At 41.7% G+C, this 18,869-nt stretch overlaps 1 protein-coding gene across 1 annotated transcript in view; it reads right to left on the bottom strand.

Moving 5' to 3' along the window:
• Positions 1-18,869, bottom strand: part of UNC13C (unc-13 homolog C) — a 784,159-nt gene that overhangs the window by 64,493 nt on the left and 700,797 nt on the right. Inside the window, exon 31 of the mRNA XM_068275480.1 lies at positions 15,898-16,045. Coding sequence (XP_068131581.1) covers positions 15,898-16,045 — 148 coding nt within the window. The remainder of the gene's footprint in view (positions 1-15,897; positions 16,046-18,869) is intronic.

Genomic DNA, 18,869 nt, shown 5'->3' with positions numbered 1-18,869 from the left:
TATCGGAGGGGAAAGGTATGCACTGACTTGACTAATACAATGTGCAGTCACACAGGTGCAGTAAATGGTAGCAGTGACTGGTATTACAGTACAATGTGCAGCTGTCACACAGGTGCAGTTAACAGATATGCACGGACTGTTGTACTAAACAGCGTGCGGTCACACAGGTGCAGTGAACAGGTATGCAGGGATTGGTATTACAAATGTGCACCTGTCACACACAGGTACCATGAACAGGTGCAATGACTGGTGGTATATTACACTGCTTGCGCTCACATAGGTGCACTGAACAGGTTACAGGGATGCACTGCAGTAATTAGAATTACAAATGTGCACCTGTCACACACACACGCGAACAGGTGCAATGACTGGTGGTAGTAACAATACGTGCGCTCACGTAGGTAGGTAGGTAGGTGCACTGAACAGTGAACAGGTGCAGTAATTGGGATTACAAATGTGCAGCTGCCTGTCACACACACACAGGTACCCTGAACAGGTGCAATGACTGGTGGTATTAACAATGCATGTGCTCACATAAGTATAGGTAGGTAGTTGCACTGAACAGTGAACAGGTGCATCGATTGGGATTACAAATGTGCAGCTGCCTGTCACACACACAGGTAGTCACTGAATGTGCTGGGCCTGGCAGTGGCACAGTAGGAATTACCAAGGCTGTGTCAGTAATACTGAGCTTACCATGTCAGTTTCTGTTGCCTCCGCTGGCAGCACATCTGGGACTTCCAGTGTGGCTGCCCGCATTGTCAGGGATGGTGTCAGCAGCGTTCCTGCAGAGATCCGGCCGCATGATTCTCAGACTGCAAATGAGGGTGGACACATGCACTGTCGGCGACACCCTTCTTATACTCTAAGGAAGCGTGTCAGCTGATCACCTGTCAGCTGACACATATGGCTCCACCTCCAGTGCCTGATTGGCCAAGCGGCTTAGGGGCGTGGTTGCCTGCTTACCCGGTCTATTTAAGAGCTGTGCTGACACTTGCTCACTGTCTGCTCTAGCTAACACTTCGCAGTGAAGGCTTCAGACCTTAGTCAGATCCTTGTGTGCTTTGAACCGGCAGGACCCCGAGGATTACACACCAGCTAGCCTATTATTATTATTATTACTGATTGATATCTGTGTTTGACTTCTGCTTGTTTCTCTGACTACTCCTTGCCTATCGATTCTGTACCTTTGCCAATCTGATCTGTTGCTGCTGACCTCTGCCTGAACACTCACTTAGCTCTTGCCTGCCGATTCTGTACCTTTGCACATCAGATTGTTGCCGACCTCTGCCTGTTTACTACTTTGTATTTGCCTGCCGATTTTGTACCGTATCTGTCAGATCTGTGACCGACCGTGATTGCCTGACCATTCTTATTATCTGTACTCAGTGTTAGTGCTGCCTTCTACTGACACTGCCTGTAGACAATTCCCGTTGAGGGAACGTCTGATATTGTCCATCTGCTAGTGCCCACACACTAGCAGATTGCTACAGGCTGTCTATGCAACACAAGTGTCTGTAGGACACACACAAAAAAACAAAAATAGATCACAAGAACAAGATTAGCTCTCAAAAGAGCTGTTGAGGGGTGCTTTTTTAACAATAAGAATCAGCAAGGAGCAAGCTAACAAGCCTACAAGAGCCTAACTGAGCTTTCCCTATAGCTCTCTGCAGCAGCAGCAGCAGCTCTCCCTTCTCTAATTACTGCAGGCACACGAGTGAGTCCAATGCCTGACACTGCCTGCCTTTTATAAGGGGGGGGGGGCTCCAGGAGGGGAGTGTAGCCTGATTGGCTACAATGTGCCTGCTGACTGTGATGTAGAGGGTCAAAGTTGACCCCAATGATGCACTATAGGGGTGAATCGAACTTCCGGAAAAGTTTGCGGTTCTCCGCGATCGCGAATCCTGGTTTTGCTGGCGAACAGTTTGGGCCATCTCCAGTTAGAACACGAATTCAGCAACTATAAACAATACTTTTGACAGGTTAGACAAAGGGCAATTCATGGCAGCAAAGTACAAACTACAGGACACATCCCAGTTCTCATGGACCAAGTGTATGGTATGGTCTTAAAACCACCATCTCTATGCGACACAGTAGAACTCTGGACAACAAATATATTTTGTCTTTCAGCACAGGTTAGTAAAAATCATAGTTCTGCCTTCTTAAAACAAATAATATAAATGTAAGTCACTCCTTCTAGTACGTAACCAGAAATTAAGATCAAAAGAGATGCAAGAAAACAGGCATGCCAGTTTTTTTCTGTCTTTGAGAACCAAACATACATCTAGAATGGATGGTTTATAGCACACCTGTAGTCGTAAAGAGGTATTTTCAGCCACAAAATCAAATTCCATTTACCCAATGCTCTGTGTCTATTATGCAGCTTGCAGCCTTACCCTGCACTGCAAGCACTCCAATATATTCAGAAATGTTTCTGCTGTAATGAATCTTGTCTCAGTCAGCCTTGCCTTTGACGACAAGAAGGAAGCTTGTCATCACCTTCCCACTTTCCTGCTCCTCACTGATTGGCTGAGGGCAGTTCAGTGTGAAGCCGATATCTGATCTATGCTGGCTGTGCTCACATGTTTACAAAGCAAGCTAGCTATGATAGCGCAATTTGTAGGAGAAAAAGTAAGGGAGGAAATTACATCAGGATTGGCTTCAGTCAGAGGGAAGCAAGATGGCAAATGCCAGGGAAAGAATTCTCTTTATTTTCTATATAAAATCCACTTAAATCAAAACATGGACAGTACAATTACAATACATACAGTATGCTACGCAAGTAGCTATATGTGTTTGTTTCCCTGGGATAGTATGGCTGTCCCTGCTGCTTTAACATTAATTTAGTCAACTTGTATTCTTGCGTTTTGGGATATTTGACTTTGAAATGCAGACTCATAGTACACAATTTAACATTGAACATACTGAGAGCAGGCTAAGTGTACAATGTTTTTTTTCAGTATGGAACACAATAAATCTAGGTAAACATAAAGCCACAAACCATATTACCTATCACAAGCTCCATTCAAATGCTGAAATAGATGTATAAATTATTTACAGCACTCTTTGAAAAGCCAAATAAAAAAAAGGAACTTGTCTTCATTTCATGCAAAGTGTATATATCTATAGTATTCATAAACATTCTAAACACCATGTAGCAGTGCTGTGACAAATTCTAATACAAATATTTTAACAGAGAGTGGTTGCATCCTATGCACAAACATAATTTAATTATGCTGTATATTTTAAGTCATTTATATTGTACTGACATTTTAGGCAGAGCTTTACAAAGTACGTTACAGTTTGCATCACTGTTTCTCAAAAGTACTCGCAATCTAATTCCTCCAGTCTTATTAGTCTAATGTCTCTACAAGTTACATTTACTGCTGAACTTCTTTTTCTGCTTTCGTGGAATGCAAAGAGCATACTTGTACTGCGTTGCTAAGGGAATACGTAATTCAGCACAGCACAAAAAAAAAAAATTCCAATAAAAATATCAGCAGGCAAGATTGAGATTTATATGTCCTGCAAGGATCAGGATGCAGTCAGAATGGTTAATGTTTAAAGGGTGATAAAAGAATCATTCCTGGCTTATATGAATTGGCATAATGATTTCCAGAAGAATGATCATGTAAAATTCTTTCTGAAGGTATCAAATGTACCATGTCTGCCTGATTTGCAACAAGCCAAATGTAATTTGGGCTAGTTGGCTTAAATAGACCTAAACTGACAAGTGAATGATTACTACAGCAGTTATCTAGTCTCTAGTCAGGTTTGGTATGATGTGCCAAAAATCTCATTTCAAGGACACCTATGTTTTAACATCAGAATAAACACACCGGCAATCAAGGAGAATGGTGGACTGCTCCAGCGAAAGGAGAACCTTTACCACTACTGGATACTGATGTCCTAGCTGTGGTGGTGTTGGGTGTTGCTTTGGGTAGTGCTGATTTGTTTAACAGTTCTGACAAATAAAATGAGTATTACCCTCACCATCATGGTATGAATATTGGCACCAATCAATACGGTACCAATCTGGGCTCAACCAATCACATCGAGAGGATTCCTTAGAATTTCATATTTACAGTATTTGCAGCAGTTACATAGCATATACAGATCTGTATATGCCATATAACCGCTGCAAATAAGTATGAAATTCTGAGGAATCTTCTCAATGTGATTGGTTGAGCCCAGATTGATACCATATTGATTGGACTTGATTTTGGAGGCTTGATGGATCCTCTCTCTAATCTGTGACTCCCAACAGAAAAAGGTTTGATACCGAGGCCCACAGGTTATGTGCTTTGTTGTTATGAATATTGGCACCGACAGGAGGATGTCACTGGCCACACCTCCCAGAAGAAGGAAGAGATATGCTGTATTTCTAAGCATAGCTGTATCCATTCAGAAACACAAATATGCATTTTAACCTGTTAACGTTTTTGGACATACCTCGTACGTTCTAATCTGTGCCTCTGTGTTCCTACATGTACAAGGTACGTCCAGTGCAGAATGCCGCCGTTCGCATGCCCCATGCGTGCATGTGCGCTCCCTTGTTGCTTGTGCATGCGTGTGCACTCTTCTGATTGTGAATGATTGCTGTTACCAGCAATCATTCACATAAAGTTAGGTGAAAAGTTTTTTAAAGTGATAGTAAGCCCATTAAATAATAAAGTGTGTGTGTATAACCCCTTGTGTAACCTATATTTGGCATTAAGATTTGTGGTCACCTGCAATGGCTGCCACCAATAGCGATCAGATGCGATTACTAAGATGACAGCTCAGGGATTCAATGCTATATAGATGCATCAAAATGTTGTTGCCTAGCAATGCATCTATACAGTACTGGGGTCCCCAAACATTGTGCCCTGGCGATCACATGCAATAGCTACAGACGCACAGGCTAGCGCTAATGGTACACTACATGCCCAACTAGTAATTAAATATGGCATGTTTTTCAAACTTGGGTCTGCGGACCCCTGGGGGTACATAAGAACCTGTCAGGGTATCCCCCAGGAGCCACAGACAAAATCGCAGATCTCGCCCAGAATAGATAAGTGGCAAGTTATATCTGCGGCAAGGGGTGCAGTAACTTACACAGCCCCACCTGGCGGCGTCCTTTCTCCATGGTTACCCAGTGGCCTCTCATGATGTCAGAGGTGCCGTCGGAAGTAACCATAGCGGGAGGACGCGGTCAGGTGGCGAGAAGACTAGAGTGCCGATAGAGGACGAGAGAGGGCAAGAGGAAACCACACGGGAATGGGGCTGTGTATGTATGTATGTATAAGACTATACTGAGGCACTCTCTGGCTATCTATACTGGAGTACCTATAGCTCCCTACCTACACTGGGGTACCACCTGGCTATCTATACTGGAGCACCTATAGCCTGCTACCTACACTGGGGCACCACCTGGCTATCTATACTGGAGCACCTATAGCCTGCTACCTACACTGGGGCACCACCTGTACCTGGCTATCTATACTGGAGCACCTATAGCCCGCTATCTACACTGGGGCACCCCCTATACCTGGCTATCTATACTGTAGCACCTATAGCTCGCTACCTACTCACAACCTGTACCTGGTTATCTATACTGTAGCACCTATAACTTGCTACCTACACTGGGTGACCTATACCTGGATACCCCTTACCTATACCTATATACCTATACCTGGCTAGGACAGGGGGACAAGAGCTGACACAGAGTGGGACAAGAGGTGACTCCGGGGGACATAGAGAGGAACAATAGAGGCGCAGAGGAACAGAGGGGGAGAATAGAGGTGACAGAGGGGGACACAAGAGGCACAGGGAGAACAGAGATGATACAGGGCAGATGAGGTGACACAAGGAGGAACAAAAGAGGCACAGGGAAAACAGAGGGGATCAAAAGAGAATGGATTTAGGTTGAAGAATGGCCACAGTCCCAATCTCATTTGGTAATCGGGGACTACCTGTATTTTGCTAGTATTTTGCTCCACCCACATTATGACATGGCCACACCCACTTTTTCACGACTTTCTGCGGTAGAGGGTACATTTGCTTAGGGGTGACTCACAAAAGGTACATGTACTGAAAAGGTTGAGAACCTTTGGTATAGTTTCAACCGGGACAAGCCAAGTAATGTTTTCTGAGGTGTTTTACAATTGTGGCATTGGTCATGTAAAATTTAAGAAGGAAAAATTAAAATTTTTGCTTTTACACCAAATTTTCTTTGATTAAGTGCCATTGAAATTAAAAAAACAAACAAACTTGGAAACAAATATTACTGGAAGAAAGCCTAGTTTGTCATGAAAAACACAATGAATGTATCAGTTAGGTATCGTATTTTTTGCCGTATAGACGCACTTTTTCTTCCCAAAAAGTGGGGAGAAAAAGTCCCTGCGTCTTATACGGCAAAGGCAAGGAATCCCCGACTTACGAATGCCCGCCGATACGAACCGCCGATCTGCCGCCATCGGGGATTACCTGCCTTTATCCCCGCTGTGCCTGGCTTCCCCCCTGCCTGCGTCTCCTCCCTCCCCCTTGTGTCTCGCCCCCCCGCCATGAGAGCAGCGGCAGCAGCTTACCTCCTCCATCATGCCCGCGGAAACCTGAAGTGGTTAAAGAAGTATTTTTAGATCTCTATGCCAATATCTATGCTAAGAGCAAAACATACTTTGGATTTGTTTTTCTTTTATCAAAATGAGTCTTTTAAAGGAACAAGGTGACAAAAGGTATCAGAGAGTGGTGGATTATTGAAATAATGTATACACTTTGCTAAAGTGGCTTTAGTGTTTAGTATCTGAAGGGAAATCAAATTCAAAATTGGCAATATATAGTTTCTGTTTTGTTAAAGTGAATGTTTACCCATTTAAAAATAAAAAAGTCAGATATTCACCTAAGGAGAGGGAAGGCTCGGTCCTAATGAGCCTTCCCTCTCCTCTCCCGGTGCCCGGTCCCGTGCAGGATCCCCCGTAGCAGTATTCGACCAGTTCGGTCAAATACTGCCACTTCCGCTGCTGAAGGGATGTTTCGGAAGCCTTCGGGAGCACTCGGGCCGCTCCATAGTACGCCTGCGCGAGCGCCCTCTATGACGCACTCGCGCGTACGTAGTATGGAGCGGCCCGTCTTCGGAAGCCCGAGTGCTCCCGAAGACCTCCGAAGTCCCTGCGGCAGCGGACGCGAACGGGGGAGCCAGCGCAGCACCGAGGGCACCGGGAGAGGAGAGGGAAGGCTAATTAGGACCGAGCCTTCCCTCTCCTTAGATGAGTAACTGACTTTTTTATTTTTACATTGGTACCCATTGGCTTTAAGTTGAAATAAAGTTGCAAAATTAGTTCTGTGTGAAATAAACGCTATTCTTTAACTCCAAGAGAAAAATAAATAATAATAAAAATGATTACTTGTGCAAACACAAAGCGAAGGACACATTCACATTCCCAGTATCATAAATTGGCTTTACTTTGATACTTGGCCATACAGTAAGTGCAGAGAGGTCAACAGATGTTTTGCCTTACAATAAGGCTTTATTAGAGAGCTGAGGAATCCTTGTTCAAGGCAAAACAACTGTCGACCTCTCTGCAGTAGAAACGGCTTGAACCTCCGATTTTTGGTTTTGCGAACCTCTGCAAAAAGTTTGGTTCGCGCGAACTTTCGTGATAGAAAATGAGAGCACTGGAATGGTTTCTCAAACCTAATGCAGAATTTATGGCACACATAATAAAAACTGCTTTGTTCCAAACGTCTCATTTTTCACTCACCTGCCCATAGAGCATAATCTCAAAAGACATTGGGGTCATTATATAATCTGGGCTAGCAATAGTATGACAAGGCAGAAAATAATAGCATGAGTAATTTGGGTGTGGATCTATTTTCAGTGTTAATTTAGCAGTTATAGATTACCGTTACAGTGTTACACCCAAATTTAACAGCCTGTGCCTATAATAATAATGTGTAAGTAGTAGGTAGAGGGTTGGCTAGTGTTAGGTATAGATGCAGGAAAGGTTAGTGTGAGAATAGGATGACATTGGATGATAGTAGAATATCTGTATCACTATCAATATTTTACTATACATAGCAGAAGAATATTATTGTTGTTTTATAAAGTGACAACATATTTTGTGCACTGCACAAAGTAAGAAATGAACTTGGGGTACATAATAATACAGACAAATATACAAAATACAGAATTGGTCACAAAATACAGAATCAATACAAATACAGAATTGTTCATTACAATTACAAGAGTAACATGATGAATAAAATATCGAATGAATTCCAAGACACAAAAGGGGAGCCCTGCTCTTGCAAGCCTACAACCTAAAAGAATAGAGGAGAAGCAAGAGGTGGGGTAGTATACAATAAACATAGCCAGAGGCAGTGTGTTTTAGGATATCTAGTAGGAGTGCAACTTGGTTTTAGGACAAAGGGAAGTGGCCTATGGTAGAGCGTATATTTGTCGGAAAAAGTGAGTGTTGAGAGAGCTCTTAAAGGTAACAAAGGTTGGAGAGTGACGAATGTGTTGGGGAAGTGCATTCCAGAGGAGGGGTGAAGCACTTGCGAAATCTTGTATACGTGAATGCAAGGAGGTAATTCTATCTGGATCTGGGTTGGTAACTAGTGAGAGGATGTACACTGGAGAGAGATTGTGGAAAGCTTTGTTAGTTAGGGTTAAGAGTTTGAACTGGATCCTCTGGTTAATTGGTAGCCAATGAAGAGCGTGACAGAGAGGAGCAGCAAAGGAAGAGTGAGAAGAAAGATGAAGAGGAGCAGCTGAGTAGAGATGGCGCGAACCTCCTATTTTAGGTTCGCGAACCTCGGACGCGAACTTCCGCAAAAAGTTCAGTTTGCGCAAACTTTTCGAACCGCAATAGACTTCAATGGGGAGGCGGACTTTGAAAACTAGAAACATTTATGCTGGCCACAAAAGTGATGGAAAAGATGTTTCAAGGGGTCTAACATCTGAGTTTTTGCATGTCGGAGTGGGATACACACCAAAAGTCCCGGTGAAAAATTTGGATTTGACGCAAAGCACCGTTTTAAGGGCAAAAATCCCATTGCATGCTAAATTGGAGGCCTAAAGTGCTTTAAAACATCTTGCATGTGTATACATTAATCAGGTAGTGTAATTAGAGTACTGCTACACACTGACAGACAAAACTCACTATGTAACGCACCGCAAACAGCTGTTTTTGTAGAGACGGCCGTGCTGGAACAGTACACACCATAGCGAGAGTGCAGGCCATGGCGGTTTTCAAGGCCATATGGTCGCCGGGCTGAGGTAGCTCAATGACAGAACAACAGTGACTGTCCAGCTGATCGAATTTGGTCTGTCCACAATGAAGCAACAACCTTATTATCTTGGGTGTGCCCCCCCCCCCCCCAAGACACTCATATAGCTGGCGGTCATTGCTTCATTGTGATACGCAAGCCCCTTCACCACGGAAAGGTAACGATCATGAAGGGGAATTGACACACGTAGGTAGGTGCACTGAACCGGTGGGTATGCAGTGATTGTATTACCAATCACTGCATACCCACCTGTTCCGTGCACCTACCTACCTTTGTGAGCGCACTCAGTGTCACTGCACCTGTTGACCGTACCTGTGTGTGTGACAGCTGCACATTTGTAATACCAATCACTGCATACCCACTGGTTCAGTGCACCTACCTACTTTTGTGAGCGCACGCACTGTCACTGCACCTGTTCATGGTACCTGTAAGTGTGACAGATGCACATTTTTAATACCAAATGTGCAGCTATCACACACACAGGTACTGTCAACAGGTGCAGTGACACTGCGTGCGCTCACATAGGTAGGTAGGTGCACTGACTGGTGGGTATGCAGTGATTGGTATTAAAAATGTGCAGCTACACACAGGTAGTCACTGAATGTGCTGGGCCTGGCAGTGGCACAGTAGGAATTACCAAGGGGCCAAGGTACCATCAGCAGCTGCGACTGACTGACAGGGCTGTATATGCAACACAAGTGTCTGTGGGGGACACACACACAAAAAAAGAAAAAAAAAAAAAAAAAAAGAATCACAAGAACATTGGCTCTCAAAAGAGCTGTTGAAGATGAGGAGTGCTTTTTAGCAATAAGATAAGCAAGAAGGAGCACCCAAACAAGCCTAGCAAAAGAGCCTAACTAAGCTTTCCCTATGTCAGTAGGTGCTCTCCCTTCACTAATTACAGCCACACGAGTGAGTGAAATGGCTGATGCTGCCTGCGTTTTATAAGGGGGGGGGGGGGGGGCTCCAGGAGGGAGTGCAGCCTGATTGGCTACCCTGTGCCTGCTGACTGTGATGTAGAGGGTCAAAGTTGACCCTAATGATGTAGTATAGGGGGCGGGTCGAACTCGCATATAGTTCGCGGTTCACCGCAAATGCGAACCACCGAAGTTTGAACGAATAAGCTTGCGTGCGAACCGTTCAGGCCATCTCTACTCTGCACTGGCGTTTTTTTTAACTATCTTTAAATAATGTTGTAAACTGAAAGATTAGCATTGCAACAGTCTCCTGAGTTACACATATACGGTACCTAATGGAGTCAGACTGAAAACACTGGAACTGCCTTTTTCATAGTGAACGATTCAGAAAATATTAAAGGACAACTGTAATGAGAGGGATATGGAGGCTGACATATTGTTTTCCTTTTTAAACAATACCAGTTGCCTGGCAGTCTTTCCGATCTATTTGGCTGCAGTAGTGTTTGAATCACAGCATAAACAAGCATGCAGGTAATCTTGTCAGATCTGACAATAATGTTTCTGACACCTGATCTGCTGCATGCTTGTTCGGGTCCTATGGCAGGGGCACAGCAAAATCCATAGCAGCTGCTATGGGGCCCTGGAGCAGTAGGCGCCCAGGTGGTACTTGATGTATTCACTATTAACTTTCTTGAGTTCCTCCACCCTCTCAGTCCCCATGGACTATATGCAGTGTGGATTATGCAAGAATGTAAATTGCCAGTTAACTCATATCCATAGGGTAGGGGCAGGTTGTATAGCTAAAGAGTGCCTACATTAGAGGTCCCCATGAAAAATTTGCTATCGGGCCCCATAACCTCTAGCTACGCCACTGGCCTATGGCTAAAAGTATTAGAGGCAAGGAACTAGGCAGGGGTGCCCCCTGTCCCCAGCCTTATTCGCACTATGTATAGAGCCCCTTGCCATTAAAATCAGGCAGGCAGCTGATGTTCAGGGTTACCGAATAGATCAACGCTCCTATAAAGTTTCTCTATTCGCTGATGATCTAGCTTTGACCCTAACTAGCCCCACTACATCAATACCCTCTTTACTAGACCTACTATCATCCTTCAAGAACTTAACTGGGCTATCACTAAACATTACAAAATCAGAAATCCTACCCTGTAATATTCGCAGCCCAATTACCGCAGACATAGCTTCTCGTTTTGGGTTCCATATACAACCTAAATTTGTTAAATACTTGGGAGTCAAACTTACTAAAAATCCATCAGATATGTTCCGCTTGAACTATACCCCCCTATTGATCTCACTCCTAAACTTGCTCAACACATGGGCCAAGTTACCAATTTCCTTAAGTGGGAGAATACATTCAGTCCGCATGACTCTACTCCCTAAAATTCTATATTATTTTAGGGTCCTCCCTACTCCAGTCCCAAAGGACTCTCTCATTCCTCTCCAAAGGGAAATCTCAAAATTTATTTGGGCCCATCATCCCCCACGTATTTCCTCCAAAAGGATGCAACTCCCTAAGCATGAAGGAGGTCCAGCAGTCCCTAACATCTATAATTACTATATTGCCGCCCAGCTAGCCCATATCCCACCTACTCAGGCCGGCCCTAACTCTCCATTATGGGTTGCCTTAGAATCAGCACTCTTAGCCCCACACAAAATAGAGGCGTTAGTTTGGTCTTCGCTACCACATCCTGCTAGTCTTCTCCTCGACTCCCCCTACACCCTACATACTCTTAAAATTTGGAAGATATATAGGTATACTCTAGGCCTACAAGCCACTCCCTCATTGGCTACGCATCTATTCGGTAACCCTGACTTTCCTCCAGGCCTAACTACTGACCTTTCCTGTTTAGCTGCTACTCAATATACAAAACTAATAAAGTTTCAGAGATTTGGAAAACTAATCCATCCAGCTACCTTGTCTGAGACCCTCTCCTGTAGACCACATCAATTTTTCCACCTCCAACAGGTCCACCACTATTGGTCTTCACTAGGCCATCTAACTACTGATTCCTCATATACATATTTTGAGAACTTTTGCAACTCTTCCCCTCTAGGAGGTGGAATCATATCCTACCTATACAATTTATTAGCCACTTGGGCCCAAGACGCTATGGCCCCCGTTCTGGAGAAATGGGAAGCTGAGTTAAAGTTTCATCAATCCCCAAAGAGATGGGCCCATTGTTTTGAGACTCTCATGAAAGGAAGCCTTTATTTCTCTGCGCTTGAAACTAATGTAAAGCTCCTTCACAGAGCTTATCTAACCCCAGAGAAGGTTTCAAGTATTTTCCCTCAAGCCTCCTCTTTATGCTATAGAGGCTGTGGGGCGAAAGGCTCTTTGACCCATATGTGGTGGACTTGTCCATTAGTAACAAACTTCTGGTCACAAATTGCTGGTCTGATATCTACAGTTCTCCAGACTTCCGTCACTCCTACACCTACCGTCTTCCTCTTTGGTGACAAACCTAACAATGTCAAGCATCCGGCACATAGACTAATTCAACATATTGTGAATTCCGCAAAAACTTATTTAGCCTCTCGCTGGAAGGACACATCTCTTTCTATACAACATGTAATTGATAAAGTCCACAAAACCATGATCCTAGAAAGAATGGTAGCAGTTACGGAAGACAGATTGATTCAATTCACTAACACATGGTCTCCCTGGGTTGACTATGCGGACAATAAGGGCCTCCGCTATCTACTATTTTTTACCTAATATATGTAAAGATATCCTGGCAAATGTTTTAATTTACTTTAGATAATAATCCACCATCTGACTTTATTGACCTACCTACCTAATTGGTTAACAGTACCTAGTATACATGTTAGTATGCTTTGTGTTTATTGTTCTTATTCATTCTATTATCATAAGCCCCCTGTGTGGGGATTGATACCAATGTATCATTGTCTAAATCTGCTTTACTGCAATAAAAAAACTTTGAAACTAAAAGTATTAGAGGCAGAGGATCAGCAGGGCAGCCAGGCAACAGGTATTGCTTAAAAGGAAATAAATATGGCAGCCTCCATATCCGTCATATGGCAGTTGTCTTTTAAAAGCAGAAAATCAGCAAAAGTAAAAATAAATAAAGGTAGGAATCCTCATATTTCAGGTTTTCATTCAAAAACGGTCCTCCTTACTGCCTTGCTGCTAAAACACCTGTGATTTAGTTTTACACATCAGTGCAGTATCCTTATAGGCTTCCCCTAGGTTGTTCTTACTATTATTTGCCACCATACATGCCAATCCCTTGTTGCTCAGTGACCATAATGATGGAATTCTGAGCACAATGTCAAAGTCTTGCTCCCTAACATAACCTTCTGTGACTACCATAGATGGGTTATGACATAAAATTCAGACTAGTCCAAAACCTGTCAGTTCTGTCTGATTTCTATCACCTACTGTAAGTGACAGCAACACAGGAGAAAAGTAATTCATAGCTCATTTAACTCTGGGAGAAATGTACTTTTTATTTATGTGTTTTCATGTATTTTCAATTTTTTTCGCAATATTGGTCCTTTAAGGTTTCTTACACACTATGTTAAATCTTTTGTGGCGTGATTACTCTTCAACAGCACTGCAACGTTGCATGACACCTTGATGGTGCAGTGCACATATACAGTAAGACATACAGGAGCATTCAAGTGTGCCTCTTTTCCAATGTAAACATGCACATATCATCCAGTTGATGCATTGCATGCAATGTGTTTCTGCATTGGTACCTATCAATGTGACAGACCGATACAACCGCAATAGCGTGAAAGGGGCTCACTCTCACAGTAAACTATGGTCATCAGTATCATACCACACAATATTTACTATTTATTTAAATGTATTCAGGGAGCTAGCTATTAATGTAGATAAAGATTGTCTATTGAACCATGACTAAGTTTTATTAGCAGGAATTACTAAAAAAAAATAAAATTAAAATAAAAAAGGGTTTTTACAGTAAGTGAACCTTTGCTTGACACAAACTTTACAAAAAAAAAAAAAATCTTATTTGCCACAAACATGTACACATTCTCTATGACCCACTGATCTTCCTGACTTTTAATTACCCCTGTCCAGTGGTGGGCCAAAATTTCGTATATGCAAAATGTTGCATCAAAAATTGCAATTATGCATCATAATGCGAACTTTCATTGAAAATCGTAATTCATTTGGTATGCAATTGTAATATTTCATAACTTTGCATAATTTTGTGCCAACTTTGGTGGTTAATAGCAAAGCTCCCATACATGCTATTGCTACCAAAATGACTAAATATGTTAAAGGGGTTCTTTCGCGAAAAAAAGTAGGCAGTTAAAAACTGTGACAGATGACAGGTTTTGGGCCAGTCCATCTTTTTAAGGGGGATTCTCAGGGCTTTCTTTGTTGTTTTCAACAGCATTTCCTGAACAGCAGTTTAACTGCCAAAATAGCAAGATACCAGCCGGCCTCCCTAATCACTTGCACACTATTATGTCAGTTAGATTTTTGCAACTGCTGTTCAGGAAATGCTGTTGAAAACAAAGAAAGCCCTGAGAATACCCCTTAAAAAGATGGACTGGCTCAAAACCTGTCATCTGTCACATTTTTTAACTGCCTACTTTTTTCGCGAAAGAACCCCTTTATTAAGGAGAATATTTCGTACTAGTCAAAAAAATATTTTTTTCAAAAAGACTGTAGTTTTTGAGAAAAACTATTTTATACATGCAAAGAAAAATGTTTTTTAAACTGTTATTTTTCAGATTTAAAAAAACATTTTTTCTTTGCATTTTTAAAATCGATTTTCTCAAAAACTACAAGGTCTTTTGGAAAAAAAATGTTTCCTTGTACCCACTAGACTCCTTAACATATGTAACAATGTTGGTGTCACTAGCATGTATTTTTGCTATTCACTGGCATAGTTGGCATGAATTTACACCAATGGATTTCCAGTCCATCGGTCCTCATTAATTTTAATTATGATAGTCCAACAAGTGTACATAGGTCTAGACGAAATATGGGCACCATCATTGGCGCCATTATAAATTGCAGCTATACTGTGAAATTTAGGCGCCTGCACTGCCCGATATATAGTGGGTACGTTCAAAAGGTAGAATATCTGTAAATGTTGCAGACATTCTTTTAGTTGAAAATTGGGTGCTTGAATTTCCTTGTGCCCCTTTTTTATGCATACACTTTAGAGACAGTGGTGCAGCTTCAAAACGAATGTTAGAAAGATTACAGATTGTGACCTGTCCTCTAAGTGAGTGTGCCACAATGTAAAATAACTTAACAATTGTGCATGCCTGCTATAAGAGTGGTTGCCTAACTTGAAAAGTACACTGGGAAATTCTCTCCAAAACATGTAGTAATCAGGATTCAGAAAACACCTGTGTCTGTTCATTGCTAGTATATCAGATTTGGATGAATGTCCCTTTAACTGTACTCTGCAGAGTTAGAAAATAAATATATTTTTGAATTCTTTTTAAATTAGCCATTACCGCATAGCAGAATATTTCCCCAGATACACAATAAAACCTGTCTATTGTGGATTTCATAAAAGACAGAGGAACTGTGCTTACTCATTAAAAACAATTCAGATAATTTACTGAATATTAAATAGACTGTATCTCCGACATCTCTAGAAATGCTGAAGTTTATCTTCACATCTTTACTGCTTTCCGCAGGTTGTAATTATTGGGAAGCATATAAATGAAACACACTTACCTTGGGATGTCTGTGTACCTATAAATTTCTTTATCAAAGCATCAGTAGTTTGAGTGTACAGGCTGAGCGCATATTTCAGAGACTGAAGGTCTGGGCTTTTCTCCAAGAAATTCTTTTTCAAACCGCTTCCTCCAGCGTGAAAATATTGCTATATTAAGAATACAAAACTTCATTAAAAATAGTAACTAACCAAGCACAAAGGCAAATTTAAGGTAAATTAAATCTGCGGCTCCTATTCTGCACTGTGAAGAATGACAGTCCTGAAAAATATATTATGTTTAAGTAGGAGCTTAACATCAGGCACAGCAGGATATACCACGGGCACTGACACTGTGATCATGGGGCCAAGACTGTACCAGAATGCCTCCCATAAATATGTCCTGCTGCTGAATTTTGTCAAGATGTATGGAGGAATGAACATACGGCTAGCAGATATTTCCAGAACTGATGCAATACACTACTAAACTGTTTATATATGGCATGGGCACTTATGTCTGTTTTATCGTCTATAGACTATAAGCATTGGGAGTTTGTTTTTTTACAAAACAGGTGCAAAGGAAACTGAAATAAAAGTGTTTAAAAGAGGGGGATGTTCAGGTGGACTTACCTCCCTCAAAAATATAAACTCAATTGAGTCACAATATATCAATACAAATATTTTATTTAACTCCACTTAATGCAACGCGTTTCACATGTGTGGTCCCGATTCATCAGGCAAACAGGAGCATAACTCAATGGGTCTAAATGCAGAAGTGAGCGTCTCTGAGATTTGCATTTAGACCCTTTGAGTTATGCTCCTGTTTGCCTGATGAAGCGGCACCACACCTGCGAAACGCGTTGCATTAAGTGGAGTTAAATAAAATATTTGTATTAATATATTTTGACTCAAATGAGTTTTATAATTTTGAGGGAGGTAAGTCCACCTGAACATCCCCCTCTTTTAGACGGTTTTTAAACATTTTTATTCTACTCTGGCGCCTCTGTACACCAAGCCTTGCTGAAATCTTGATTCCACCCTCGGTGGAGGGGTGCTACCCCGTTTCCTATCTACAGAGAGCGACATCTTAAAAACCTGAGTGGGGTCAGGTTCTAATACTCCCCACCTGCACTTGAAGTGGTTGCCTATGGGTAACCCATGTTTGTGAGTATATCTAAATATTTTGCTTTAAACCACAACTAACTCAACAATACTACACCATATTGGGCTCTCGATTTCTCTTTGTTCTTTCAAGCGTGAAATAAAAGTGGAGCAGATTTCCAAAACAACCAATTAAGTTTTAAGGTTTAAAGGACTATTGAAATGAGAGGGATATGGAGGCTGTTATATTTATATCCTTTTAATCAATACCAGTTACCTGGCTATCATGCTGATCCTCTCCCTCTAATCCTTTTAGCCAAAGACCCTGAATAAGCATGCAACAGATCAGGTGTTTCTGACATTACTGTCATATCTGACAAGATTAGCTGCATGCTTGTTGCTGGTGTTATTCAGACACTACTGCAGCCAAATACATCAGCAGGACAGCCAGGCAACTGGTATTGTTTAAAAGGAAATAAATATGGAGGAATCCACATTCTGCTTTCTACAGTTGTCCTTTGGGTAGCTTTGCCTTGGGTCAGGTATCTTTTAAAATAAGACCAGAGGTATGTTCATGCTGGATTCACACACCTCTGTGCATTCCTCTCCTAGCCTCACCCCCTTGACCCCATAATCACTTCTAAAAAATCTGACCTTTGCCTAACGTTGCATTTTCTGACAGGAAGAGGCAGGCTTGTTGTGGTGCTCCAAGTGTCCAAAGTGGTAAAACAGGCTGTTTTTGCCTGAATGTGGAAATGTGCCCACATAGTCAATCAGTTCTAATGCACATTCCCATAGCAAAAAAACTCATGCAAATTTGCCAATTGTGATTCCTGCCTAAACCTTAAAAAAATGTATATAATCACAGCAGTAAAAATAAAAATATGTGACTAATCAATATTAGATTGTGTTCTGTCTTTCGGGTCACTTGTTTAATTTTGAATTTAGCAATTTAAAGTAAGTCATGAAAGTTGCAAAGTATCATTTGTACCAAAGTGTGTTCAACTGGCATTATTGCCTTCAAGAAGCTGATTAATTAAAACTAGGTTTGCATTCAGACTTTAATTTCTCAGTTGATTTCATTTTCACACAACAATATTTATTGTTTGCTCTACATCCAGAATTCCAGATCAGTTACAGAAGCCCTTTCTATAATATGCAGCCACTGCATATTATACATGCTGTTTGTATAATGTGGGTTATGAAAACTGCATAATGTACATTAGGTAGTTTGAGTAATGCCCGATAAAATTTACATGATTTGGTCACCTTCTCGTCATCTGACATTCAGGGTTTCTCAATTCTCATAAGTTTCATCCTTTCGTTAAAACTCTCAACCAAACCGTTTCCTCCATGCTTTTGAGGTAGATGCACAACATTATGGTACTATTACCATGCACAAACAGCGCATGGCAATATTAATTTAACTTCCGCCAGCAGTACTGTGAGTTACACAATAAGCGTGACCTGCAGTACTTAGGTAGCGCGACCATTGCTACGGTGACGCACATTACTAACAACACAGTAACGCGCATTATACGGCTGGCGGAAGTATGGGTTATATTGCTGTGCATTGCATCTACCCCTCTGAGCCTTAAACTTTCAAATACACCCTTAAAGCGGTATAAAAAGTAGGAAAACATGTTTTTATTGAATATTATGTCAGGGTTTTATATGCCACATGGTTATCATATTTGCATTTGTGCATAGGTATTATTATTTATTTAGAAATTATACGTTCCCAAAAGTACAGTTTTTTTTCTTTGTGAGCTGACTTTGCATTTTATTGATAACTGGTTTTATTCATTATGTATTAAAGGCAGAAATGCTTTCAGTGTCTCTCTGTGTCCAGCAGCTTCTCCACAGTCAGAAAATGTGTCACATTCCTCACTTG

Source organism: Hyperolius riggenbachi, chromosome 3 (genome assembly GCF_040937935.1).
Source record: "Hyperolius riggenbachi isolate aHypRig1 chromosome 3, aHypRig1.pri, whole genome shotgun sequence".
Taxonomy (NCBI): Eukaryota; Metazoa; Chordata; class Amphibia; order Anura; family Hyperoliidae; genus Hyperolius; species Hyperolius riggenbachi.
The sequence above is the reverse complement of the archived record's forward strand: the minus strand, read 5'-3'. Positions and strand labels throughout refer to the sequence as shown.